This window comes from Leucoraja erinacea, chromosome 36 (genome assembly GCF_028641065.1).
Source record: "Leucoraja erinacea ecotype New England chromosome 36, Leri_hhj_1, whole genome shotgun sequence".
NCBI lineage: Eukaryota > Metazoa > Chordata > Chondrichthyes > Rajiformes > Rajidae > Leucoraja > Leucoraja erinaceus.
Genome location: NC_073412.1, coordinates 5,947,403 through 5,974,763, shown reverse-complemented (window position 1 = coordinate 5,974,763; position 27,361 = coordinate 5,947,403). Strand labels below are relative to the sequence as shown.

General features: G+C 43.3%; 1 protein-coding gene across 3 annotated transcripts in view; it reads left to right on the top strand.

Annotated features, from left to right (window-relative positions):
• Positions 1-27,361, top strand: part of hmg20a (high mobility group 20A) — a 65,353-nt gene that overhangs the window by 16,281 nt on the left and 21,711 nt on the right. For 2 of the 3 annotated variants that reach the window (XM_055662548.1, XM_055662549.1), the window contains exons 2-3: positions 18,388-18,511; positions 22,446-22,596. In XM_055662548.1, the coding sequence (XP_055518523.1) occupies positions 18,417-18,511; positions 22,446-22,596 (246 nt within the window). In that variant the 5' untranslated portion in view covers positions 18,388-18,416. The remainder of the gene's footprint in view (positions 1-18,387; positions 18,512-22,445; positions 22,597-27,361) is intronic. The other variant, XM_055662551.1, reaches the window with a different exon arrangement.

Genomic DNA, 27,361 nt, shown 5'->3' with positions numbered 1-27,361 from the left:
TAGAGTCATAGAATCGTACAGCTCGGAAACAGGCTCTTCGGCCCATGCTGCCCAAGATGTCCCATCTACGCTAGTCCCACCTGTATATATTTGGCACTTGTCCCTCTAAACCTTTCCTATCCATCTCACTGTCCAAATGTCTTTTAAATATTATTATAGTACTTGCCTCAACTATCTCCCCTGGCAGCTTGTTCCATATCCCTATCACCCTCTGTGTGAAAAGGTTTCCCCTCGGTTTTCCGATTAAATCTTGCCCCTCTCACCTTCAACATATGTTGTCCTCTTTTTGATTCCCCAACCCTGGCTAAATGGCTCTAAGCAATCGCCCTATTCCCCCTCATAAGATCCCCCCCCCAGCCTCCTTTGCTCCAAGTTATAAAGCCTTGGCCCAGCCCACCTCTCTCTGCAGCTCAGGCCCTCGAGTCATGGCAACATCCTCATAAATCTTCTCTGAACTCTTTCCAGCTTAATTACATCCATCCTATAACAAGGTGACAAAAAAACTGAACATCGTACTTCAAGTGTGGCCTCTCAGCTGCCTTGTACAACTGTGACATAACATGCCAACCTTTATACTTAATACCCTTACTGATGATGGTCAATGTAACAAAAGCCACCTTTACCACCCTATCTAAATCTGATGCCACTTTCAAGCAATGATGTGCCTGCACTCTTAGATCCCTCTGCTCTACAACACTCCCTGGGGGCCTGCGATTCACTGTGAAGGTCCTGTCCTGCTTTCACTTCCTCAAATGCAACACCTTGCACTTCTCTGCATTAAACTCCATTAACCATTCCTCAGCCCACCTGCCCAACTCGCTATGTACAATACCACCCACTTTAATGTCATGTGCAAACTTACACATTCTCATCCAAATTGTTGATATAAACCATAAACTAATGAGCCCAGCATAGATTGCTGAGGCACAGCGCTAGTCACAGGCTTTCAGTCTGAAAAACAACCTTCCACCATCACCCACCGCCCCCTTCCATGAAGCCAATTTTTCTGTTGAAGCTGTCCCTATGAAGGCGTGGGTTACCTCCGTTGCTCCAGTTTCCTCCCGCTTCCCTAAGACGTGTGGGTTGTAGGTTAATTGGCCTCCAAATTGCCCCTAGTGTGTAGGTGGTGGAAGAGAAAGTGGGATAACATAGAATTAGTGTGAGCAGATGATCGATGGTTGGCTTGGACTCGGTGGGCCAAAGGGCCATTTTCCATGCTACATCTTTCAATCATAATGCATCCAGATCCTGTGATGATCACATTCCTGTACATTAAGTAGATGTCAGGGAGGAAATCATTAGTGAACTTGGCAAAGGGTTTGATGTTTTAAATTATGTTTTGAAGATCTAACCTGTGTGGTCTTGGGTGTCAAAAATGAACCTCATGGGATTAGAGGTAGGTTTGGGATGTTTGGGTGATAGGGTGAGACAAACAATGACGGCTGAATGTGACATGGTTCCTTGTGTGGAAATGCTGGCAGCTTCATGGCTGTATTGAAGGGCTAGAGAATTTTGTATCTCAGTTCCAACAGGAAACAAGGTTCCAAAAATTTGAAGTATGTAGGAGAAAATTAGTTAATGATACTCAGTGTGGGAAAATGAGTCTTGGATCTGAGCAAGACAGATCAGAATATCTCCTCAACGCTGTCAAAAGTATGGAGAAACAAAGTTAATTATGGCTTTTTAGACGCATAGATAAAAACTAGTTCTCAAGGTAGTTGACATAAATGTCAGATACCATTTGAAATATAATTTCCCGTTTAGAATGTAGATTTTAAAACCAATTGTTAAACTCGCTGATGTACAATACAAAGCACCAGAGTTCTATTGACATAATAGGTGAAGTTATTGCACAACCAGCAAGGGAGAACAAAAAAATAGATAAAATAAAACAAAGACCAATAAAATGGAACAAAAGACCAATAACAAGGATCAAATAAAACGAAGGAAGGAGACTGCAGTATATTTTAGAATTCTTTGCTTTTAGAAAGAGAATACAACTCCATTTACAAATGTACGAAACACAAATATTCTCAATAGCTGGGGGGAAAAAAAATCAGACTTTCAAACTTAATAGGCCTGGCAGGAAACTGATGGAGATTTCGCTATCACCTGCGATGGAGATAGTAAGGTCAAGAAATGGTAGGGAAATGTCGGAAATGGTCCAGGTGTATTTGAGTGTCGGATGGAAGTTAGCGGTGAAATGGATGAAGTCAGTGAGTTGTGTGTGTGGTTGCGGGAGGTGGCACCAATGCAGTCGTCCATGTAGCGGAGGTAGCACCAATGCAGTGCAGCACCTCATATTTTGCTTGGGCAGTTTGCACCCCAGCGGTATGAACATTGACTTCTCTAATTTCAGGTAGTCCTTGCTTTCTCCGTCCCCTTCTCAGCTCTCCCTCAGCCCACTGGCTCCACCTCTTCCTTGCATTAAATTATTAACATTATTATTAATATCACACTAGAGGAAAAATATGTCTGCTTTTTTAATATGTGGTATGATCAATGGCTATCCGTACAATAAGTGCCATTTAGTGTGAATTGTAACTATAATTATGGTTTATATCATCAACGTGGTAACAAGTTGTATTTATGTTTTACTTTTCAAGTCTCTGTCTCTCTGGCAGGATCCAAAATAGTTAACATTTCCGCAGGCATTTGTCTTACTTTGGTGACCAGCCCAGTGTTCCTGGTGACTTTCTATTAATATATATAACTGCACGCCTGAGTACCCAATTTGTTTTGGCTCTGCAGTCAAATAGCCTGGCAAGCATTCACAAACATGGTGTGTGTTAACCATGGAATAAATGTTTCACCTTGATCACCATTGCAATAAGTATTTGATATTGGATTTGTTCAGAGGTGAAAAAAAGACAACTTTAACCTGAAATTACTTCCCGGTCCTCTTCGATATACGAACTTGAAAGGTTACAATTCAATCTCTCTGTGATTTGGTGATATTGCCTTAGAAGCAACAGTGACTTAAATACTGCTTCATCCCTCCACTAGGTTCCAGGCACTCACGATAGGTTTCAGAATTTTGACGGAAGCATCCACAGTGGAAACTATGTAGGAAGGAACTGCAGATGCTGGTTTAAATGGAAGATAGACGCTAAAAAAAACACTCTTGATTCTTGAAAAGCTGGAGTTACTCAGCGGGACAGTCAGCATCTCGGGGGGGGGGGAAGGAATGGGTCACCCATTCCTTTTCTCCAGAGATGTTGTCTGACCCACTGTGTTAATACAGCTTTTTGTGTCTATGGAAAATATCCAGCTCGGTGGGGGGCTGGCAGCCCTGACATTCAGAATGCAAGTGGGCTACCTGGTGCAAATGGAATAATAACATGTGAGATGCCATTTGAGATGGTGAACATGAAACTATTGTTAAATCTTTGTGCTTTGTGGCTTAATGATGTTCTGTTGTATTACTGCTTTTTATATTTGAGGTCATGTTGTAACGTTAGTGAATTTATCGCTGTTCAATTGTCATTGAATTCTAATTCTTGACCAAGCGCTGGAAGTTGGCTATTACAACATTCATGCAAGGCACAGCAATAGTCATTCCATCCTTTCAATGAAGCACTTTCAATAACGGAGACTTTACTGGTGCAGAGGTTAGGATAACATTCCAGTAGTCTGGAGATCTAGACTAAATTCAGAGACCTAAACTGACATCACACCACCATGGCCGGTGAAATTTTTAAGTTCAATTAATAACCTGGAATTATTATTTTTTAAATAGTTACAGAAGTGCTGCATTATAATGGCACCCATCTGGTTCGCTAATGTTCAATCTGCCATCCTTAACTAAATGTTACACCAAGCCAATTAGCTCAGTTTAGAAATACAGCATGGAAACAGGCCCTTCGGCCCACTGAGTCCACATCAACCGTCATCACCCGTTCACACTAGTTCTATGTTATCCCAATTTCTCATCCACTACCACACACTTGGGGGCATTTTTACTGACGCCAATCAACCTACAAATCCACACATCTTTGGGATGTGGGAGGAAACCGGAGCACCCGGAGGTAACATTAATTCACAGGGAGAGCATGCAAACTCCACACAGACAACAATCAAGGTAAGGATCAAACTCGGGTCTCTGGGTGCTGTGAGGCAGCAGCTCTACCAGTGGCACCTCTGTGCATGTGGAAGAAATCTGCCATTCTCAACCAGTCTGGTTTCGATGTGACACCTAAACCAGCTAATGTAGATGACTTAAATGTCCTCTGAAATGGGTGTGTGATGGCTGATGCGACCTCGGGTCAAAGGGCCTCTTTTTGTGCTGTATGGCTTTCGCACTCTTTGTTCCGACAACTCAGTGGGTTCAAATGTACAGGAAGGAACTGCAGATGCTGGTTTATTCCGAAGAAAGACACAAAATGCTGGAGTAACTCAGACCTGAAACGTCACTCCTCTCCAGAGATACTGCCCGTCGTGCTGAGTTACTCCAACATTTTCTGTCCACCTTCAATGGGCTCTAAGTCAGTCATGTCCAGAACCCAAAAACCCCCCAAAACTTAAACGATTCTACAATAATTAAAAGTAGGTTCACTTTGTCAAACTAAGTATTTTAAATATCTGTTGACAAAGTAAATGAATGTTCAAACTGATGGAAATTTCTATCATTGAGCAGCTGGAAGTAACTCAAATTTCACTGTACCTTAATTGGTACATTTGACAATTAAAAATTGAATCTTGGGCCAAATGGCCCTGTTCTGATCTGTAATGCTGTGCAAACCCCTCTATACATGGAAATCAATTCAAATATCACAATTGAAATGGTGTGATAAAATAGCATTTCATTTCCAAGCGTCATACAGAAGCTGCTGTGCTTTGCTTTCTGCTGAGATATTATCTGTCAGAAAAATGAAAAAGTATTTGGAGCAGGATATGCAATTTAAACCAATCCCCAAAGGCACCTGTATGTTAATGCCTATAAATGGCACAACTTTCAGGATAATTATGCATCTCATGAGATTGAACAGTATCTTATTCAACCATGTTCCCATGCTGCAATATTCCTTTATGAGTTACTACATTTTGCTGCTTAATTTTCATAATGCCTTATTATTCACATACACCATGTTAACGACGTCCGATTTCTATTGGGATGCTTTTGGTCCTGTTTATTGTTATAGGAAAGTGAACATTACTGACAAGGGCAATGTTGACCTTGACGAGCTGTGAAACTGTGAAACAGTTGTGGTGAAACTGACCCATTTGAATTCCAGATATTTGCCCTGGTGACAATGAAGGATACCTGGTCATTCTTAGAGTCTCAGCCAAACAGGGCTGCCAAATATATCGTGCTGATATTTCAGATCTTAATTTGGGACAATCATATGGTTAATTAGAGTTAAGCAGCAAATAAGTTTATAACTGATTTTCTATTAATTTGTCACCTTATTCTAATTATTATGGATGTTGATTGTTATAGACGAGGCGGGTGCTTTTGATCTATTGTGGAAAGTCACAGCCTTGCATGCATGGAGATGGACCATCTTTGAGGCATTGCCAAATTTCACCCTTGTCTGGAAATCTCTTCCTTGCCGCTATCAACTCCGTCCAACGTGTGTGAAATACTTGTTGTAAATTCCCAGCACAGAGCACCTGTTCACTGCTGCTAGGAGTCCACTGGTAAATATTTAACAGCCGTAAATAGCACTGCAGTGCATTCCTGTGATGTGAGCCAGCAGAATTGTCTCATTCTTTGCTGCTGCTGTTGTACTGAAACTACTTGTGGAGTGAAATCTTTTGTCCTGTTTAGTCTCTGTGTGGCATTCTTTTGGAATGAGATATCTGGTGCTTTTGACCAGTTTCAATGTAAACTATTAAACATTTCAACCAGTTGTGAAACTTATGACTACATTGTAAGAAAATGTTAGTTCTTGCCATAAACCCTTTTCGATTTTGGACTAAAAAGGATATAATTGAGGCATCGTTGTGAGTCTGAGGCAGTATCGGTTCAGGGAACTTTGAACTGTGAGACATTTTGATGTCATTGTGTTGAATTATTACATTTTTCCTGCTATTCCTTTTTCCATAGAGGCACCCGCCACAGCCCTGGTCTTTAAGTGGCCATTCTTTATAAGTGCTTTGACTATTTTAATATGCGGTCATTTAATTGCAGAAGTATCACGGATGACTCATTGTCCTGGTACATTTAAGATGTATTTAATCTGACTCTGGAAGTTGGGGGAAAGAATATTTTTCTTGACGATTGCCACAAAGCTTAATCAGATAGAAGATACGATCCACAGTTTGAGGAGCATCCTCTTTTCCAAGACCATCTCCAGTGAATCCAACTCCACCTCTAGGATGGAGCCAGCCTTCCTGATGTTAATTCTGTTGCCGTCTGTGGCCTTCGCCCTGCTACCTCAGCACGGCAACAAAGAAGATGACACTGGCCACCACCGATTGTTAGAAAATCTGCAGCATCTTACTGCAGATGTTGAAAGAGCGGAGCCTCCTCAGAAAGTACTGACGGCTCTGTCCCTTATACAATGCCTCAATGTTCCTGGACTAGTCCAGTTTACTGTCCAGGTAAATTCCAGGGTACTTGTACTCCTTGGTAATCTACACATCCACACCATTGATGGAGACAGGAGTGTTCCTCTCCTCCTAAACTCTACCACTAACTCCTTCGTCTTGTTGGTGTTAAGCTGCAGGTGATTCAGCCCACACCACTCAACAAAGTCGTTGACTACACCTCTGTATTCTGCTTCCCTCCCCTCACTGATGTAGCCCACAATTGCAGTCATCCGAAAACCTCTGCAGGTGGCATGAGTCTGAGTTGTATCTGAAGTCCGAGGTGTAGATGATGAACGGGAAGGGCCCCTGTGTTGCTCGCTATCATGTCCGAGACGCAGTTCTATAGCCTGACATACTGTGGTCGTCAAGTCGGGTATTGGTGACCCAGGACACTAATGGAGCATCCACCCCATCTTCGTCAGTTTGCTCTCTAGCAATGCAGGACGGATGGTGTTGAACACTGGAGAAGTAAAAAAACATGACGCTCACTGTGCTTCCCGGCTTATCCAGGTGAGCATGGAAATGATGGCGTCCTCAACCCCCATCTTTGTTGGGTAAGTGAACTGCAGGGGGTCCAGTTAGGGGTTGCAGGTGAGTGAGCACCAGCCTCTCATGATGTGTGAGGGCAGCACCACTGGTCTGTAGACATTGGAGGAGCTAGCTTGTGTCCTCTTTGGTACAGGAACCATACAGGATGTCTTCCACATCACTGGAATCCTCTCCAGGCTCAGACTGAAGATATGTCTGAGTACTCCGCACAACTGGCTGGCACACGCCTTGTGTACCCTAGGGCTGACATCATCGGGACCTGTAGCTTTGCCTGGGTCCAGTCTGCTCAGCTCTTTCCTCACCTGCTCAGCCTTGATGGTCAGGTGCAACAACGAAAGGGGAGAGGAAGTGGACCAGGGAGGTTGAGGGGGAAGAGTCTGTCGGGGAGCAGGGGAGAGGGTGGACAGAGCCGCACCATCAAATCTATTTAGCTCATTGGCCCAGTCCTGATTGCTTTCCTTCCCCAGATCACTGGTCATCTTGTAGCCTCTAATGCTCTTCATCCTACTCCACACATCCCTCATGTTGTTCAGCTGAAGTTTCAGTTCCAGCTACCTCCAGTAGTTATCCTTGCCATGTCTTAGTCTCACCTTCAGATCTTTCTGTACCCGTTTCACCCCCTCCCTGTCACAATTCCTGAAGGCCCTCTTCTTCTGGTGGAGGTGGAGTTGGATTCACTGGAGATGGTCTTGAAAAAAGAGGATGCTCCTCAAACTGTGGATCGTATCTTCTATCTGAGAAGGGCCGTTATGTCACTGGTGACTCTGGGCTTGTTGTTGGGGAAACAGTATGCAGTCTCTTCAGGGACCACTTTATCCACACAGAAATGTATGTAACTGGTAACACAGTCCGTGAGTCCATCAATGCCCTCTCCATGGGAACCACGGAGTGTGTACCAGTCTGTGACTACAATGGTTTAAGAATATAGCTTGCCAGCATTTCCCCTCCATCACCCACCCTCCACAACCTTAGGGGTAAATAAAAATGGGCCATGAATGCATGCTTTGCCAGTCAGGCCCAAATCCTGAAAACTTTTAATGAATGAAAACAATTGCTCAGGTCAATTGCAGCATTTCTATAATCAGCAAACATCTAAATGACGATCAAAACTGGAAGAGCTTCTGACCTTCCCTTTAACCTGAGGACGGTCCATTTTGTTTTCAAGGGCAGTGCAACTTAATCCAGTTGTCTCTGTTCATTCATGACTCAACATGAGTGTGACAATGAGAGGTTTTCCTCGGGTTACAGTCTTAGCCTGATATTCATCCATGTGCACTTTTTTTTCCCAGCGGTCAGCCATGTTTCTAAATTACCAAACTGCTTTCAGTGATATGTTGACCCTCTGAACTTGTGTTCTTGTGGTTTATCCCTATATCCCACTTGATGTTGAACATCAGTTTGCAGTTGGCTCCTGTCCAAGAATAGCTAGTTAAAAACCACTGCCATCTTGTAGCTGAATAAATAGATTCCCAACTCTGCGGAGGCCTTGGATTTTTTGTTGTTGTCTGTAATTTAAGTTTAATTCTGCAACCTGAGAGCATCCATTGCTGCCTCTGACACCATGCAAAATGATCTGAGCAAATTCTCCAGAGTAACTAAAACCTCAGCTGGTGAAACATCCGTATTTTGTGGAAACACAAACCATCTACAAGTGGATAGTATAAACCATTGAGGTTACTAGTTTATCTTCTACAAATGCAAGTTAATTCATTTTCAAATATTTTGTCTTTAAGTTCACGTGGACTTACTAAACTGAGCATCTACTATTCCATGTACTGCGAAATGTGACCACCAACCTTGTATGCTGTTGTTTATTGCTGGAACTGTGGACTTGGAATTACCAGTCATTTCCTTTCAAATGGTTATCAGTTCCCTGCTAGCAATCATTTTCCTGCAGACTTGGATCAAAATATTTTTGACCTTGGGACTCATCTAATAATTTAATTCCTTGCCTCCATGTTTTGATTAAATAGCAAGCAATTGCAGTTCTTCCGTTTGTGCTGAAAATGTCTTTGAAAGAAAGAGCCACCATTGGGTTCTATGACTAAATATGGCTATTTAGCTTAATCTCATGCCAAAGTATGCATGTGATTCACTGATTCTCAGCTTCAAGCAGATTCCCACTGAGAAATATTTCCATTTTCATTTGCAGATTTGTTCTTTAACCCCTAATATCTGGACTGCCATTTTAGAATGGACTTGTTGTGGATCCAACCCGTTGAGTCCCAGCTGTTATTCTGGCTGTGATAGTTTGCCAGCCACAATAAGGTTGCCATAGTGTGAATAAATACCCAAGTGAAGGTGCAATTTTTGATTCATGTTCTTTTCCCCTGAAAGTGGTGGTTCATATTGAGACCTATTTTAATAAATGTTGACATCCTCGTCTACTGCCCGGAGATAGTTTAAAGAGCACAGTGACAACGCTGGCTGAGCCGCTGCCGCAGTGCCAGGGGCACGGGTTTGTTTCTGGTCTCGTGTGTTGTCTGTGTGGAGTTTGCATGCTCTTCCTGTTACTGTGTGGATTTACTCGGGTGCTCTGGTTTTCTCCCACGTCCCAAAGACGTGTGGGTTTGTAGGTTAATTGGCCTCTGGAAAATTTCCCCTAGTGTGTAGGGAGTGGGTGTAAAAGTGGGATAATATAGAACTCGTGGGAGTGGGTTGGTGAGGACTTGGAGCGCAGAAGGGCATGTTTCCATCCATTACGCTATATTTAAGAGGGAGTTAGATGTGGCCCTTGTGGCCAAGGGGATCAGAGGGTATGGAGAGAAGGCAGGTACGGGATACCGAGTTGGATGATCAGCCATGATCATATTGAATGGCGGTGCAGGCTCGAAGGGCCGAATGGCCTACTCCTGCACCTAATTTCTATGTTTCTATACATAAGTACTGAGCACAAATAATGTGTGCCAATGATTGGGACTGACATAAATACCAGCATCCATGTTTCAATCGGGCACAAGAGTTCTTGCTCGCTTCTCCCTATAAACTTGGGTGCATTGAGGATAGTTGTAGATTCAAGGAACTGCAGATGCCGGTTTAGAAAAAAAAAGACAACATGTTTAGAGTAACTCAGCAGGTATCCACGTTTCTCCAGAGATGCTGCCTGACACACTGAGTTGTTCCAGCACTTTATATTTTTTGCAGCAGAAATTGGCGAGACACAAATTTCTATGCACAAAGTCATGCTGACTTTTTGAGGGTAATTCTGTTGCCCGTTCATTACTTTGGCTAAGATCAGCATAGTTTATTTCTGAGTGCTATCTAATTGAAACTGAGTGCCGGAGACCTGGGTGAGCAAATTGCCTGCCACTCGATCTTTTGCGAATATCACAGAAGTTTGAAATATAACAAAGTAATTTCTATCTTTAAAAAAAAAAAAAAAAGATCTACCTACATTACTGTGCAACAATGCTAGACCACATTTTCCTTACTTTATCCTTGTTAACGAGTAAACCTCCAGAATTGTACTGCTGATGCACACTAAAGGTAAAAATATGTGATTTTCATAAAGGGAATGAGTTATGTGATTTGTGTTAATGTTATTTGTGTAAATGCGCTTAAGGAAAAAAAAAATATTTTTTAACTCTCCCTTCATTGAGGTCTGAGCTACAAAACGTTACCAGCATTTCCTCTCGTGCCTTGAACTGTCTGTTTGCTTTGGTGATGTTGGTCAACCAGATGTTACTCCATGGGAACTGAATGAAGAGCTCAGCAGGAAAATGGGAAAAGTATTCTACTCTGACTTGATTCCCAAAAAAAACATATTAAAGAAGAAACATAGAAACATAGAAATTAGGTGCAGGAGTAGGCCATTCGGCCCTTCGAGCCTGCACCGCCATTCAATATGATCATGGCTGATCATCCAACTCAGTATCCCATACCTGCCTTCTCTCCATACCCTCTGATCCCCTTAGCCACAAGGGCCACATCTAACTCCCTCTTAAATATAGCTAATGAACTGGCCTCGACTACCCTCTGCGGCAGAGAGTTCCAGAGATTCACCACTCTCTGTGTGAAAAAAGTTCTTCTCATCTTTGTTTTAAAGGATTTCCCCCTTATCCTTAAGCTGTGACCCCCTTGTCCTGGACTTCCCCAACATCGGGAGCAATCTTCCTGCATCTAGCCTGTCCAACCCCTTAAGAATTTTGTAAGTTTCTATAAGATCCCCTCTCAATCTCCTAAATTCTAGAGAGTATAAACCAAGTCTATCCAGTCTTTCTTCATAAGACTGTCCTGACATCCCAGGAATCAGTCTGGTGAACCGTCTCTGCACTCCCTCTATGGCAACAAAGAACAAAGTCAACTATCCCCAACCCACCTGTCTCTTCCATGTCCAATTGTCAGGAGGTTACAGATGTCTCCTTTAATACTTCCATGTACTGTTTCCCTGTCGCTGGCGTCTAACCCTCTATTTACAAAGCTGTTATGTTTTAAATCTTCTCAATCGAAGTTATGCAACATTCCCGTGGGTTTTACTGCTTGGATATTTGTTATTCCGGAGGCACAGAGGGGGACGATATATATGCAACATGAGTCCTGGGAAGCAAGAATGATTTATTCTTTCCAGCTATTTATTCCTGCAAAACAAACTCTGACCATGAGCATATGTTCAGCTTTGTGGTTTTACAGTTGTGTATGTTGTCCTTGCTTCAACCCAGACCACAGATAGTTTCAGGAATAGAAACATAGAAATTAGGTGCAGGAGTAGGCCATTCGGCCCTTCGAGCCTGCACCGCCATTCGATATGATCATCGCTGATCATCCAACTCAGTATCCCGTACCTGCCTTCTCTCCATACCCTCTGATCCCCTTAGCCATCAGAATAAATAGGGTTGTAATAGATGGTACACAAAAAAGCTGGAGACACTCAGCGGGTGCAGCAGCTTCTATGGAGCGAAGGAAATAGGCAACGTTTCGGGACGAAATCCAAAGGAAATAGGCAACGTTTCGGGTCGAAACCCGAAGAGTTTCGGGACGAAACGTTGCCTATTTCCTTCGCTCCATAGATGCTGCTGCACCCGCTGAGTCTCTCCAGCTTTTTTGTGTACCTTCGATTTTCCAGCATCTGCAGTTTCTCTTGACTCTCTTGACTCTTCCTTCTTAAACGGGTTGTAATAGATATTTGGCTTTCCAAATGTCGACTTGGACTGCCAAAGTAGGGCTTGGATGGGGTGGAATTTAAGTGTTTTAGGAAAACTTTATTAAATTAATATGTAGATAGCAAAACTTTTTTAGGACCATAAACCATCATTCCATTAGCTTTACAATAGTTATGGAAAAGGATCAGACAGTCCACAGGTTGGAGTTCTAAATTGGAGCTAGGCCAATTGCTTTGGTATTAGACAAGAAGTTCTAAAAGTTGATTTTGGTGGGGCAGGTAATGTGAGGTCTGGTAAGTTAGAGCTTTTTAAACGAGATTGAGGACCGCATGTTCCTACCAGATTGAAGGCAAGGCTGGAAGGTATAGGGATCCCTAGATGACAAGAGATTTAGGTTCTGGTCAATAAAAAAACGGGGCATATGTCTGGTGTAGGTAGTTGGGATCAAATTGATCCCTTGAAGAATATTTCCCTTAAGAAGGAAACCAGAAGGGTGAAAAGGGGACATGAGATATATTTGGCAGATAAAGTAAAGGGGAATCAAAATAGATTCCACAAGTTTATTAAGGACAAAGGTCTAATTAGAAAGCAAAGATGGCCCCTTGAGACGAATAAGATTGGTTGTGGCTCCATATATGATCAAGGTAAATTTAGTGACTTGACAATGTGTGGATCCACAGGAGATGGTGAGGTGTTAAATTCATCGGTTTTATTATCCATGGAGAAAGTCATGGATGCTGGGGGAGTCAGAAGTTAGTGATGTCTTGAAGAGAGTTCAGACGACAGAGGAGTACGTGCTGGAGATTGGAAAACGCATCAAATTAAATAAATCCTCGGGACATGATTTGGTGTTCATTGTGGGAATGTAAGGAAGAAATGCTGGGGAAACTCAGCGGGTGCAGCAGCATCTGTGGTGCAAAGGAAATAGGTGACGTTTCGGGACGAAACCCAAAGGAAATAGGCAACGTTTCGGGACGAAACCCAAAGGAAATAGGCAACGTTTCGGGTCGAAACCCGAAGGGTTTCGGGACGAAACGTTGCCTATTTCCTTCGCTCCATAGATGCTGCTGCACCTGCTGAGTCTCTCCAGCTTTTTTGTGTACCCTGGCAGAGACAGTTATAGCATTCATAGACTCGGGTGATGGCTAAAGAAGTGTATTTAAGATTCGGAAAGGTAAGGATTGGTTTTGGATAGTCAGCATGGCTTTGTAAATGGAAACACGTGGCTTACCACTTTGACTGTTTGGGGTCAACTTTTTCACACACAGGTGGGTATACGGAACACACTGCCAGAGGAAGTAGTTGAGGCAGATAGTATAACAATTAGAAGATAGTTCGATAGGTAAGGTTTAGAGCAGTGGTTCCCAACGTGGGGCGTACGCCCCACAGGGGGGCAATTTGATTTTTAAGGGGGGCATTTGAGCACGACTGAGGAGGTCTGGGTCCAAATTTTCGATTTTTATTTTTTTGGATTTTCCATCAGGTAAATGTAGTATATGTAGTTTATGTTTCAGATGTTATTTTGAGTAAATAATTTTTTTGGGGTAAAAAAGGTCTTTATTGTGTAGTTATTACATAATCACCGCGCCATCGCTCTTCATGCACGTCGCACGAAGCGCGCGAGGTCATGGGAGAACCTTATTTATTGAATTGGATTTAGAAATGCGATTCAAAGAGCTTTTGCAAAGTTACCCTTATCTATCTATCTATCTATATTATATATATATATAAAACTCAAATCAGTCCGCCTGCAGTACGGATCCCTTCCTGCCTTTCGATTCGTTGACGGCTGCTCCTTCCTCAGCTTCCAACACACTTCGAAACAATGTTGCAAGACAGGAACACTGAACTTTTCACTGCTGCAGCAGGCAGGGATTTTTTTAAAGAGGCAGGGCAGTGCTGGAATCTTACTTTTGAGTATGGCTTCAGTTCCATTGGAGGAGACGGGTGCACGGTGGAATATTGGGTTGGGGGATCACACCATTGGGGGAGCAGACCCAACGGGTCTGCACTTGGTCTAGTAATATCTATTTCCTCCGTTTTCTCTCAAGGGAAAGCAAGGGGGGGGCATCAGGATTTTAGAGGTGATTAGGTGGGGCATTGCCAAAAAAAGGTTGGGAACCACTGGTTTAGAGGAATATTGGCTAGCTGCAAGCAAGTGAGACTCCTTTGATGAAACAACGTGGTTGGCGTGTTAAAGGGGAAAGCATGAATTTCATCAGTCTGTTGGAATTAAAAAGGCCTTTTTAAACTGCTATTAATCTACTTAGCTCCCAGAAAATATAAAATGTATGAAGTCAAAGAATGGAATCCTTTCATTTCCACTTGCATGAATGTTTCAGAATGACACTTCACTGTGCTACTATGGTTACCTGCCAACCAGCAGTATAAATGCAGTATAAATGCAAAAAATACATTTTGAAGTTCCCATATCTTTTTCCCGATAACTACTCGAATGCCTTTCACTCCAGTGTGTAATTCTGTTAACAATTCCTCCAAATGATACCGCCTGAGTGCAGCATGTCCTGGAAAATGTGCAGTGATGGGTTGAATGGCAAGTTATGTCTATGCCACACATGTCAAACCAACCTCCCGCTTCTCTTCTCTGTGCCCAACCTGGATGCGCACTCATTCCTCTCATTATTCCTCTCCTCACCCACCTGGCTCTCCCCTCCCTCACCCCCTTCCACGCATATTCCTTACTCTGACCACAATTCACTCCTTTTCCCCTTTTCTTACACCCTTTTGTCTCCCTCCAGCGTAACAAATCATCCCTCCCCCCCATCGTTTGTATCCATATATCACTTGCCAGATTGTGTCCAGCCTCCACCTCTCTTTTCTAGACTTCTCCCCCCTACTACAATCACTCTGAGTAGGGTCCTAACCTAAAATGTCATCTATGTATGACCTTCAGAGATGCTGCCTGTCCTGCTGAGTTGCTCCGGTACTTTGTTTTTGTCTATAAACCGGCATTTTCAATTCCTTGTGTCTACCTCCCCATGGTATTTAGTGGTATTAATATTGCTTAGCGTTTTGGAATCCCCCCCCACTATCACCACCAACCAGAAAATGAACCAGGTACGTTACTAATATAATGTGTATGAAGGAACTGCAGATGCTGGTTTCAACCAAAGATAGACACAAAATGCTGGAGTAATTCAACGGGACAGGCAGTATCTCCGGAGAGAAGGAATGGGTGACGTTTCGGGTCGAGATCCGATGACCTTCAGTCTGAAGAAAGGTCTCGTCCTGAATCGTCACCCGTTCCTTCTCTCCAGAGATGCTGCCTGTCCCGCTGAGTTACCCCAACATTTTGTGTCTATCTTGGGTTACAAACATAGGCCACTGCCTGATATTCTTGCCACTGCCTTCAAGTATCAAATCTGAATTGTCATGGAGAATGCTTCATCAACATTCACGCAACTGATCAATCTAGCCCAGCTGAATGAGACCACCTCCTCTCACGGCAGCCAAACCACTCAGTCTTCCACCACCATTGCATCATGTCAACTCGCCACCAGAATCTCAAGGGCATTTAGGAGACCTTGCTGAGACGCCCCGTTCCCTAAAGACTTAAAATTAACAACCAGTGTTTCAGAGATGTTGCTTGTGCTGCTGAGTTACTCCATGTTTTGTGTCCACATTTTATATTCAGGCTAATGTGATACATTCACCCTGATGGCATCTGAGGATATGACTAGTCCTCTTGACTTTGAATATTGAAAGGGAATTAAAACCCATGGGCCTGTGTGATTCTGTTATTTCCTCATTTCCTTCCTCGACCTCCCAGCTAACTGACGGGATAGTGAAGGGCGTAAAGCTCACCACCTAGTTTTTAATGCTCTTTCTAACCCATGGCGTTGAGCAACATTTAACATCCTGACTGCTCTGCCAGTTTCAGGGACTTAAAAGTTCCTGCCATTATCTTCAGCTGGATCTAAAATTGGACTGAGAAATTTCCTCTTCCAACGGGGCACTTCTTTATGTACACTCATCAGAGCCTAGTGCCATTGTCTGGAAAGAATGAGTCTTAAGTGAGCAATTGGAAACTCACAAAATGTTTGATTCTTTTTTGATATTATATATTCTTGATTTTCCACTTCCAGGACAATAGCGCCATGATTGCCAATTCATCTACAAGTACAAGATCCCCACTCATATAAGCAGCATAGTGCCTTAAAGTTCCAGTCTGAGTGACATACAATTCCATCACAAAAACAGCGGCACATTGGCCTTGAGGGTGGAGGATTAAGGTCAGTGGGGGGGAAAGTTTAAAGGAGGTTTACGGGCAGGTTTCTGTACAAAGAGTGGTGGGTGCCTGGAATGTGCTGCTAGAGGTGGCATATATGGTGGCGGTGTTTTAATAATCTTTTAGGCAGGCATGTGGATATGGAGGGAGATAGATCACATACTGACAGAGGAGATTAGTGCACTAGGTTTGATTAACGAGAAGTTACCCAATAATCTACACCTTGGCTGGGAATGGCAGCAGGAGCAGATTTCATGGCGTTACATCATGACATTAGTACAGTTTAGTTTATAGTCACGTGTACCGAGGTACAGTGAAAAGCTGTGATCTCCAAGCTAATAGTTTCTTGCTTACATCCTGCATATTTTTTTAACCATTTCCAATCCCCTCCACCCACCCACCCCAACAACGGATTACCAAGTCAGAATATTAAAAAAATTTGAATTGGGAGTTAATTTTGTAGTTATGAAAGTTTAGTTGCAACATGAGACTGTCTCCACGACACTTTTGCATTTAACTAATTGATATGAATGTGTTCCAGAATAAAGAACAGCAGATGAAAGACTCCATGATGCCCTGTGTTTAGCCCAGCCATTTACAATTCTAAGTGAATACTCGGGCATGCTGTTTACTGCAAATAACCTGACCAGCCATCCTGTCTGATCCCAGATGGGCAATCATTAATATACAAAAGTGTTTGTTGAACCAAATGATACTGATACAGTTTCAGCAATTTTGAACATGAATTTGGTGTTTAAAATCTTTAAGCAAAAAGGCATTGAATTCTCCGACTTTAAGTAACTTAACTACAAAACACTACCCCGCTCTCCTTTCTCTCTCCCGTTCACCACCTCCACTCCCCACACCTTCCACTTATATTCTTTTGATAGACACAAAATGCTGCAGTAACTCAGCAGGACAGGCAGCATCTCTAGAGAGAAGGAATCGGTGACATTTCAGGTCGAGGCCTTTCTTCAGTCAGAAGAAGGGACTTGACCCGAAAGGTCACCAATTCCGTCTCTCCAAATATGCTGCCTGCCTCGCTGAGTTACTGCAGCATTTTGTGTCTATGTTCGGTGTAAACCAGGATCTGCAGTTCCTTCCTACACCTATATTCCTTCACAAATCACCGCTTCTACCCATATCTCACACCACCATGTAATTTCATCTCTGGCCTTTGTCCGACCATCTGCCTATCAAAACCTGCCCACCCCTGTATTCATCTATCACTTGTCAAGCTTGGTTCTTCCTCCTCCTCTCTTCCAGTCCAGCTTTCATCCCCTACCCCACCTCCCACCACAATCAGTCGGAAGAAGGGTCCCGACCTGAAACAATACCTACCAACATTCTCCAGATATGTTGTTTAAGAAGGAACTGCAGATGCTGGAGAATCGAAGGTTACACAAAAAAGCTGGAGAAACTCAGCGGGTGCAGCAGCATCTATGGAGCGAAGGAAATAGGCAACGTTTCGGGCCGAAACCCTTCTTCAGACTTCGCCCGAAACGTTGCCTATTTCCTTCGCTCCATAGATGCTGCTGCACCCGCTGAGTTTCTCCAGCTTTTTTGTGTAACCTTCTCCAGATATGTTGTCTGACCCACTGAGTTATCACAACACTTTGTGTCTATTCTTGTAATCCAGCATCTGTAGTTCGTTGTTTTTCCAACTCCTGTTTGGACGACATTGTGATGACCCAAGATAGACACAAAATGCTGGAGTAACTCAGCGAGACAGGCAGCGTCTCTGGAGAGAAGGGATGGGTGACGTTTCGGGTCGAGACCCTTCTTCAGACTGAAATTAGGATGAATACCTTGATTGATTTTTTGGAGACTCTATCAATAAGTGACACACAAATGCCTGCCAAACTAGTTTCAGTTGAACTAATATTTTAACCTATTGAGCTAATTGATGAAGCAGTCAGTAATATTATTAATTCCAAACTTAAATTGCCTGTGCAGGAAAGAAATTAAAGCATAATCCTCTTAGAATGATGGGTGGACTCGCATCAAACACAACGCTGCCTCCACTTTTTGCTGATGATGATGTATCAAAGGAGAGTGCGGACCTGACAGTCGATGCTGGGTATGTTTTGCATTCTTTTACTAAAAATTACTAAAACACTATAATGTTGCACACAACGAATAAATAATTGGAATGCGACAGATGCCAAAATCTGGATGGTAAATAAGTCGGCAGTATCTTTTTAAAAACAAAATTCGGAACATTGTTTTATGCCTGTGGACTGTGAGATGTGGTGACTGTTGTTGCAGGATGGATCCATAGATCTCGACTTACCCCCAGCTTTCTTATATTCTGAAAGGCTGCAGAATCTTTCAGTCATGCCATATTCAGACTTGGTAGGAGTGTTTTACTGATAAGAAAAATGTTTAATTGTGCTAACTTTCCTTTGTTCTGTGAGTGGGAGCCGGAGAAGCACTGAGCAACATTTGTGCTCATTGTAATCTTGCCACTCCTGTCTAACGAATCAATTAAAGATTGCCATGGTTTACCTTTTACAGTTTTTGTTGCTATCTGTTTTTTTAAGAAACAAACTTTGACACTATGGGGGTGGGGGGGGGGGGGGGGGGAGGGCAACTGGGAAGGTGGGTGGAGTGGCAAGATGGGAACTAGAGGTGTACTAGAAGCAACTGCTGATGCTGGTTCAAACCGAAGATAGACACAAAATACTGGAGTCACTCGGGCAGCGTCTCTGGAGTGGGTGTCGTTTTGGATCGGGACTGGCGGATAGAGGATGGGTGAACAATAACTTGCCGACTGAGCCAGGCAAAGGAGGGGCTGGTGTATTGCAGAGCGGAGAGATAGAGAAAGGAGGATGATGAGGGGGAAGGCAATGACTACCAGTGCTGGAATCTGGTAAGTAAAGAAGATGATAATGGAACCATTAGGTGCAAGTAAAGATCAGACAAAACCAGACCCAGTTGGGGAGGAAACCTGTGGGTGAAATGTGTGCGTGTGTGTAGTGGGTGGTTTGGACCAGAAGGAGGGGGGGGGGGGGGGGTAACGGGGACAAAAATGAGTGATGGGGTGGGTGGGGGGGGGGGGGGGGGGGGGGGGGGCTGGGAAAGGGCAGCAAAAATGCTTTGTGCTCGCAATGCTGCTGCAAGTAAGAATTTTGTTCTTCGGTGGTCCACATGATAAATACATTTTTTGGACTCTTGAAATGAGAAGCCCAGAGTAAAGTTGGAAGGGGAAAGGGAGAGAGAACTAAACCAACACTAGGTGAGCTTGCCTTCCATTGTACAATGCAATGTTCCTGCCATTGTGGTGCACATAACCCAGGCAGAACATGATGTGTTGTCCCTCAAGCTTGTGTTGGCAGTTGGGAAGACCGTGGATTGCCGGGTTGGTGTGGGAATGGAAAGGGGAATCAAACTGAAGTAGATCTTCAAAACCTTTCTTAGGAAATGAGTTCCAGCGCTGATTCATATGAGGTATAATTTTAAACTCTAGTCTCCCAGGATCTTTCTCAGTTTCCTTTCTTCAGAAACAGCCACGGCTAGCAGCAATAGCAGGCTATTTAAACGTGGGGATTCCAATAAAGCCAGTTCCTTCTCAATCTGTATGCATTCAGAAGCAGTACATTTTTTAAAAATCCTTTGCTATCCCTGGAGTGCAAATGGTATTGTGGATACAGTGTTATGTAAACCACTCAGCCAGTAATTCATCTCCAACCTGCTGCCTTGGAAAGATGCCATGTATTCTCACTTTCTAAACGGTACATTTAAACCGAACCAAACCGATTCACACCGATTATTCCTTGAACTCAAAAATGTGTACATCGTTATATTAAAGATTTGCCAGCATATTTTTTTGTCTTGTTGAATGATTGCAGCAATTGTACGAGTTTATCGGTTTCATCATCATTGAAGTCTTGGCTTCTGTTTACTGAAACGTAGTGAAGTGTGTACTTTGACAGTAATGTGCCCATTTCCAAATCATAGTCATTGTAAACGTGTATTAACTATGAGCAACCGTAGAGTAGGGGGCAAAGCGTTGCCTATTTCCATCGCTCTATAGATGCTGCTGCACCCGCTGAGTTTCTCCAGCATTTTTGTGTCCCTTGAGTGGACATCAGATTCAGATTCAATTTTAGTTGTCATTGTCAGTACAGTACAGAGACAACGAAATGCATTTAGCATCTTCCTGGAAGAGCGACATAGCAAACGATTTGAATAAATAATAATAAGTGTCTGGGGGGGGTGGTGATTGGCAGTTACCGAGGTACGTTGTTGAGTAGCGTGACAGTCGCCGGAAAGAAGCTGTTCCTCGACCTGCTGGTTCGGCAACGGAGATACCTGTAGCGCCTCCCGGATGGTAGGAGGGTAAACAGTCCAAGGTTGGGGTGCGAGCAGTCCTTGGCGATGCTGAGCGCCCTCCGCCGGACAGCGATGGCTTTGGACGCGGCCATTCAAGCCACGCCGGGTGGAGCGAGGGAACCAGTCTTGCGTTGGGCAATGTTTCACCACCCTCTGCAATGCCTTCCCAGCCGCGAGACAGAGCAGTTAGGCCCCATACCATACTGTGATGCAGTTGGTAAGAGATGCTCGCCGTTGGTGCCCCGAAAAGCGGTCTCTCTCCAGGGAAAATATGATTAACATCATATAAGCAGAAAGTAAATTCATTATCTTTCAAAAGTCTATGAAATGCATTGATAAATGTTGCGATGGAATGTCCTTGGGCAGCTTTACAATTATATTGTGGTAGCTTTTGTGATTTCTCCAGTGGTCTGCCTGCCAGGGAAATCACCAGCGGATGCAAACTGCTGGAGTCACTCAGCAGGTCAGGCAACATCTCTGGAGAACAGGGATAGGTGACGTTTCGGGTTGAGACCTTTCTTCAGACTGGAAGGGTGTTGACCCAAAACGTCACCTATCCGTGTTCTCCGCAGATGCTGTCTGATCCACTGAGTTACTCCAGCACGTTGTGTACTTTTGTGTAGTAGCTTTTGTTTTTTTTTTGTTTTTTTTAACACAATACCGTTTATTTGTCATTTGAACCTCACATGAAGTTCAAACGAAATTTGGTTTCTGCAGTCATACAAGAAAAGAACCAAGACACACACCAACACAATTTACACAAACATCCATAACAGTGAATCTCGTCCTCACTGTGATGGAAGGCAAAGTCCCGTCTCTCCCCTGCTCCCGAAGTCAAAGTTAAAGCCCCCGACGGGCGCTAGAAAGTCCCACGGCCACTTAAAGCCGCGCCAGGCGATGTAAGGCCCTGCTCCGGGTCCTGATGTTGGAACCCCCGGCAAGCGCTACAAAGCTACCCTAATCCACCATCTGCAGTTACTTGTTTCAACATGGGAATCACCAGCCTGGAATGCATTCAGTAATCACATCAAACTGTTTCCAGCTGGATTATTTCTTTTAAAAAAATGCACCATCAGCATCATAGACACAAAACATAATGAATTTGCTGTAACAAATGTCCACAGGCATTGACCTCAGCCAACCTGAATACAGAGATGTGTGTATCTGTACAGATGGACAAAGAGGCATCTGAAATGTTCTCAGCCAGTATGTAGGATTTATCTCTGGGGAAAATTGGTGGGGATGTGAATTGCTTGCACTGTGCTCTGTGAGAAACATCAGTGTAGCAATCTTATACTTCCGGAAAGATACTTAATGACGGTGATTTCATGGCGGTTTCATGTGGTGAGAACAGTTTATGATGGGAGAAAAAAAAATCAATGCTCGAGAAGCCAATTTCAGTGGAACTTTTGTTATTTGTGCCAGATCAGTAAACAGGCATGAGAATATCAGTGGTACACAAACAAGCTGGAGAAACTCAGCGGGTGCAGCAGCATCTATGGAGCAAAGGAAAAAGGCCTTTATCCTTCGCTCCATAGATGCTGCTGCACCCGCTGAGTTTCTCCAGCTTTTTTGTGTGCCTTCGATTTTCCAGCATCTGCAGTTCCTTCTTAAACAACATGAGAATATCAGCATTCTTTGAACAACAAATGTTTTTTTTTTCTTCCTTTTGAATGCAGATTTTCAGGCGCAGAAGGCTCATACAGTTCAGGGGTGTCTCAGTCTATGAACAATCCAGAGTTTGTGGAGGATCTGTCTCAGGTGCAGTTACTGGAGAATGAGTCCCCTCGGGCAGCAGATACCAATGAGCAGAGAAGTGAGCAGGAGGAGGTGAGTGGGGAAAACCATCTGTGTTCATCCCTGGGTTGTTAAAACCACACAGTTAAACCATTGTATCCACGGGAACAAGCAGTCCTGCTTTGTTTTTGCACAAAAGTCCGCACTCCTCTGCCAATTAAATTTGCACTATTCAAGTCCCACATTTTGTGCCATTCATGAGAACCTGTGAATTGCGAAAGCTGAACATGAAGTGGGAACATTAAAAAAATATGGTTAGTTTTTGTGCGGAGGAGGCAGATCAGAGCTGAGTGGATAAAGAGCATGGCAGCGGCCAACAGAGATGTCATCCATTGTCTTGGCGTTGGAGGAAAACAACATCAGCTGCAAAGCTGTTTCTTTATTTATCTGTTCCATTCCGATTTCTCACTGGTAATTGTGACCCCCCCACCGCCTCCCAAAGAGGAACAAAATTCTACCTCTCATTTAGATTATTACAAAGGGCGGCACAGAGGCGCAGCTGATAAAGCTTCTGCCTCACAGCACCAGAGACCCGGTTCGATCCTGACCTCGGGTACTCTCTGTGTGGCGTTTTGCTCATTTGACCGCTTGGCACTCCGGTTTCCTCTCTCATCTCAAAAACAATCAGGCTTAAGTTAATTGCCCTCTATAAAATAGCTCCTAATGTGAAGGGAGTAGATGAGAAATCAAGATAGCAGTGTGAATTGGTGAGTGTGGCTCAGTGGGCTGAAGGACATGTTTCCATGTTGTACCTCTATCTAAATTATGGTTCTTATATGGTGTTGTATGTCCCTCTGTACCTCACCCAAGTACCCATATTGCAGTTATAACCTGGTATCTACAGCGCAGACTCCCTGTGCAATACGTAGATGCAGAAATTATTGCTGTCTGTGTGGCATCCTTTCACTGGGTATCTCATCAGGCTAGAAATCAAATGGCCTTTCAAGACTGAGTACAGGTTGACACAGTGGTGCAGCGGAAGAGTTGCCGCCTCACACCACCACGGGTTCGATCCTGACTACGGGTGCTGTTTGCATGACACAGAGTTTGCATGTTCTCCCTGTGGCCGATTGGATTTTCTCAGGGTACTCCAGTTTCCTCCCACATTCCAAAGATGCGCGGGTTTGTAGGCTAATTGGCTTCTGTAAATTATTCCGAGAGTGTACGACAGAACTAGTCTATGGGTGATTGTTGGTTGGAATGGACTCAGTGGGCTGAAATGCCTGTTTCCAACTCTAAATCTCAACAAAATGTTACCAGTGCATTTTAAAACTGAGGACACGTCATATCCTCAGTGGATGAATTGAGAAAGTTCATATTTTCATCACTGTCAAGCAATATTCGGAGAAAAGATTTATCATAAATCCATTTTTTTCCTATTGAAGGGAAAGTGAAAATATTCAAAACTAATCAGATCCTTATTTCTAAAATGCTGCAGCATTCGCTCCTGTGGTGATTGTATTATGATTGGAATAGTAGGCTGGCCAGGAGGATTTTGTGTTAAGGTGAATTACCAATCAAACCCAGCAATCACGAGTGTGTAGAAAAGAATTGCAGACGCTGGTGTTTATTACTGAAGATAGCAAAGTGCTGGAGTAACGCAGCGGGTCAGGCAGCATCTCTGGAGAAAAACGATGCTTAACGTTTCGGGTCAGAACCCTTCTTGGTTCTTGGTTTCTTGGTCCTCCAAAATATTCCAAATGGAATTTAAACTGGAGGTGGTGAAGGGAGGGCTTAAGCCAGAGAGGGTTATTGGGAAGAAAGAGCTACTTTAAATGTAGTTGCATCTGGTTGGGTAACTATAGTTGGGTGGAGATTATTCCATGCTTTAATTGTGCGGGGGAAGAACGAATTGCCGTACACATCTGTCTTTGTAGCTGGGATCACAAATTGGGTCGAATGCCCTCGTCTGCTCCTAATTGGTTTGGGTTTGGTGTAGGTCTTGTAGTCTATGTCGAGCTGACCATTTAACATTTTATAAAAACAGGTCAAACGGTGAGCTTCACGTCTGTCTTGGAGAGGGTTCCACCCCAGAGAATTCAGAAGTTTGGTGACACTCGCTTCTCTCTCTCATAGGTCTTAGTAACAAATTGAGCTGCCTGTCTTTGGACGCGTTCTTCAGACACGCAATCACAAGGCAGTTATGGTGCTGCAAATGCACTCCAGTTTAGTTGAGCTATTTCAGTCTTGTTGGACTCCCAGTCCGACTAAGATGCCGACTCCCAAGTTACATATCGTAAATGATGAGAACCTAATTATGCACCTTTTCAATTGCAATTCACCACAGGTTCACAGGCAAGCTGGCATCTTAATTTTGGTATGTGTGCTGGCACTGACTCAGCTGAATGGAGACATTGAGTCAACTATTGACATAGGGGTTATTTGGGAACTGTAAAATAGATCGAGCTGGAAACTGGCTCCTATTTTGAAATCCAACCCAGATTGGTGGGATGAAAGTCTTAGCCTCAAGGCTGTAAAGGTTCCATGTGAAAATGACTTCTGAGAGTCTCAGTCAAGCTTGCAGCACAAAATTGTTTTGTTTGGCACTTAATTAAAATCCCTTCAAGTGCCAATAGGTTATGGGGAAATATGACACATTGGTGCAGTCAGATTGGAGCTGAGACATTACAGTGTTTAATTCCTCTTTCCCACTTGTACTTGATGTTTACTCTGTGTGACTGAAATGATTATTGTTCTGTTCCCCAGTTCTGATGTCTTTTAAATCGATGAGCACAACATTCACATCAAAAAACAGTCCCTACAGGAAAGAGCAGTATTGAACATTTTGAATATTGTGCACTGTAATCCTTTTGTCATTCAGCACAGTGTATGCCTTTGTTTTTTAAATCACAAGGATGACCTCATGGTTTTCATCCTGGTTATCACTCTTTTATGTCCAGAGACTCAGTAATATATTTGCTGCCTGCCAACATTATTATACGTAACATGATAACCAGCTTGGTGGTTAGAGTAACTCTTGGAAAAGTTCAAATGCAAACACCGAGACAGGTGCAAAAGTAAATCACTCACAAGTTCGGACTTTATAAATGCCCAGAAACTTGTTCCCTGTGGGGTCATTCTGCTAAACATCTGAAAGACCTGTTAGATTGTGGCTGCGGTTTTGGTTTATAGATGCACACACCTTTGTAATAAACTCACCATCCATCAGATCATTAAGATGTACTTTTTGATGTTTGAAGGTCCTCTTTGCACGATAGTCATCTTCACATGTGCTGATCTATTCGTTAACTCCTATAAACCAGTGCAAATGCCAACCAAATGACTAATGCGCATTCCAAAGCTGAGTCTAATCCCCTCTGAGAGTCATAGAACAATGCATCATAGGAGCAGGCCCTTCATGCTGACCAAGTTGGCATACTGGGCTAGTCCCATTTGCCTTCATTTGAGCCACAGTCCTCTAAACCAGTGCTTCCCAACCTTTTTTAGCTCATGGCCCCCTTGGGATCTTTTAATTTTTCTGTGCCCCCCCCCTGACATTATTAGCGGAAAAAAAGTACTTCAATATTATAATACCTTCCATAAAATATCAGTATCTGTTAATTGCAGATATAGTCTCTTTTATTCTATTCCACAAACATCAAAAATATTTCAACTACATAGATTTAAATTTATTAGAACTAACATTTAGGAGGCAACAGGGTGGTAGATCTGTGCCCCCTTCATTGAACCTGTGGCCCACTAAATCCCCCAAAATGTTAGGAATCACTGCTCTAAATCCTTCCTATCAATATATCTGCCCAAATCTCTTTTAAAAGTCATAATTTTATCCACTTCAATGTTTAAAGGAGGTTTTGGTGCAGGCATTTTTTTACACATAGGGGTGGTGTGTGCTTTGAATGTGTTGCCAAGGGTGGTGGTGGAGGCAGAATCGATAGTATTATTTAAGAGGCTTTCAGATTGGTATGAGGATATAGAGGGTATGGATTATTTGCAGGCAGATGAGATTCATTTACTCAGCCTGTTTGGCACAGGCTTCATGGGCTGAAGGGCCTATTCCCGTATTGTACTTCATGTTCTATCTTCAATAGCCTCCTGGCAGCTCATTCCAGATACAGACAACTCTCTAAATGAAGAGTTTACTAACACAGGTCTTGAAAGATGGGTTGCATCGAACAATTCCAGTTGTCGGTAAGAAAATCAGGAAAGACGATGAATTTGAGACAATCTGTTGTTTGCCATTTTATTTTATGGGGCACTATCTTCACTGTGTGCTTGTGTATACATGAAAATTACCTTTGGCAATTTGTGCTAAAACTGCTCTGGGTCTTGCATTGATAGGGTAGACAATCAAACTTTTTTTCCGTAGATGGAAGTGTCAAATACGAGAGGAATAGCTTTAAGGTGAGGGGGGGGCAAAGTTTAATGGAGCCATGCGAGGCAAGGTTGTTTTTTTTTTACACACACAAGGTGTTGGGTGCCTGGAACACGCAGCCACGAGTGGTGGGGGAGTCAAATATGATCGTGGCGTTTAAGTGATTTTTGGATCGGCAGTGAATGAAGGGGCATGGTTTATGTGCAGGCAGATAAGTGTTGGCCTTGGCATCGTGTTCAGCACAGACATTGTGGGCCGAAAGGCCTGTTCTTGTGCTGTACTGTATGTTCGAATAGAACTTAGTGGCTGCAAAGATGGAAAGTATTTAATCCGATTGCCTTTGCATACAAGATTGCTGTGGTTCATGCACAGCAGTGGCAATTATCCTCTGTTCCCACTGACTGGTAGCCCACGCATGATCCGCATCACCAGTGCACTGTGGCTGCAACGTGCATTAACTGCATA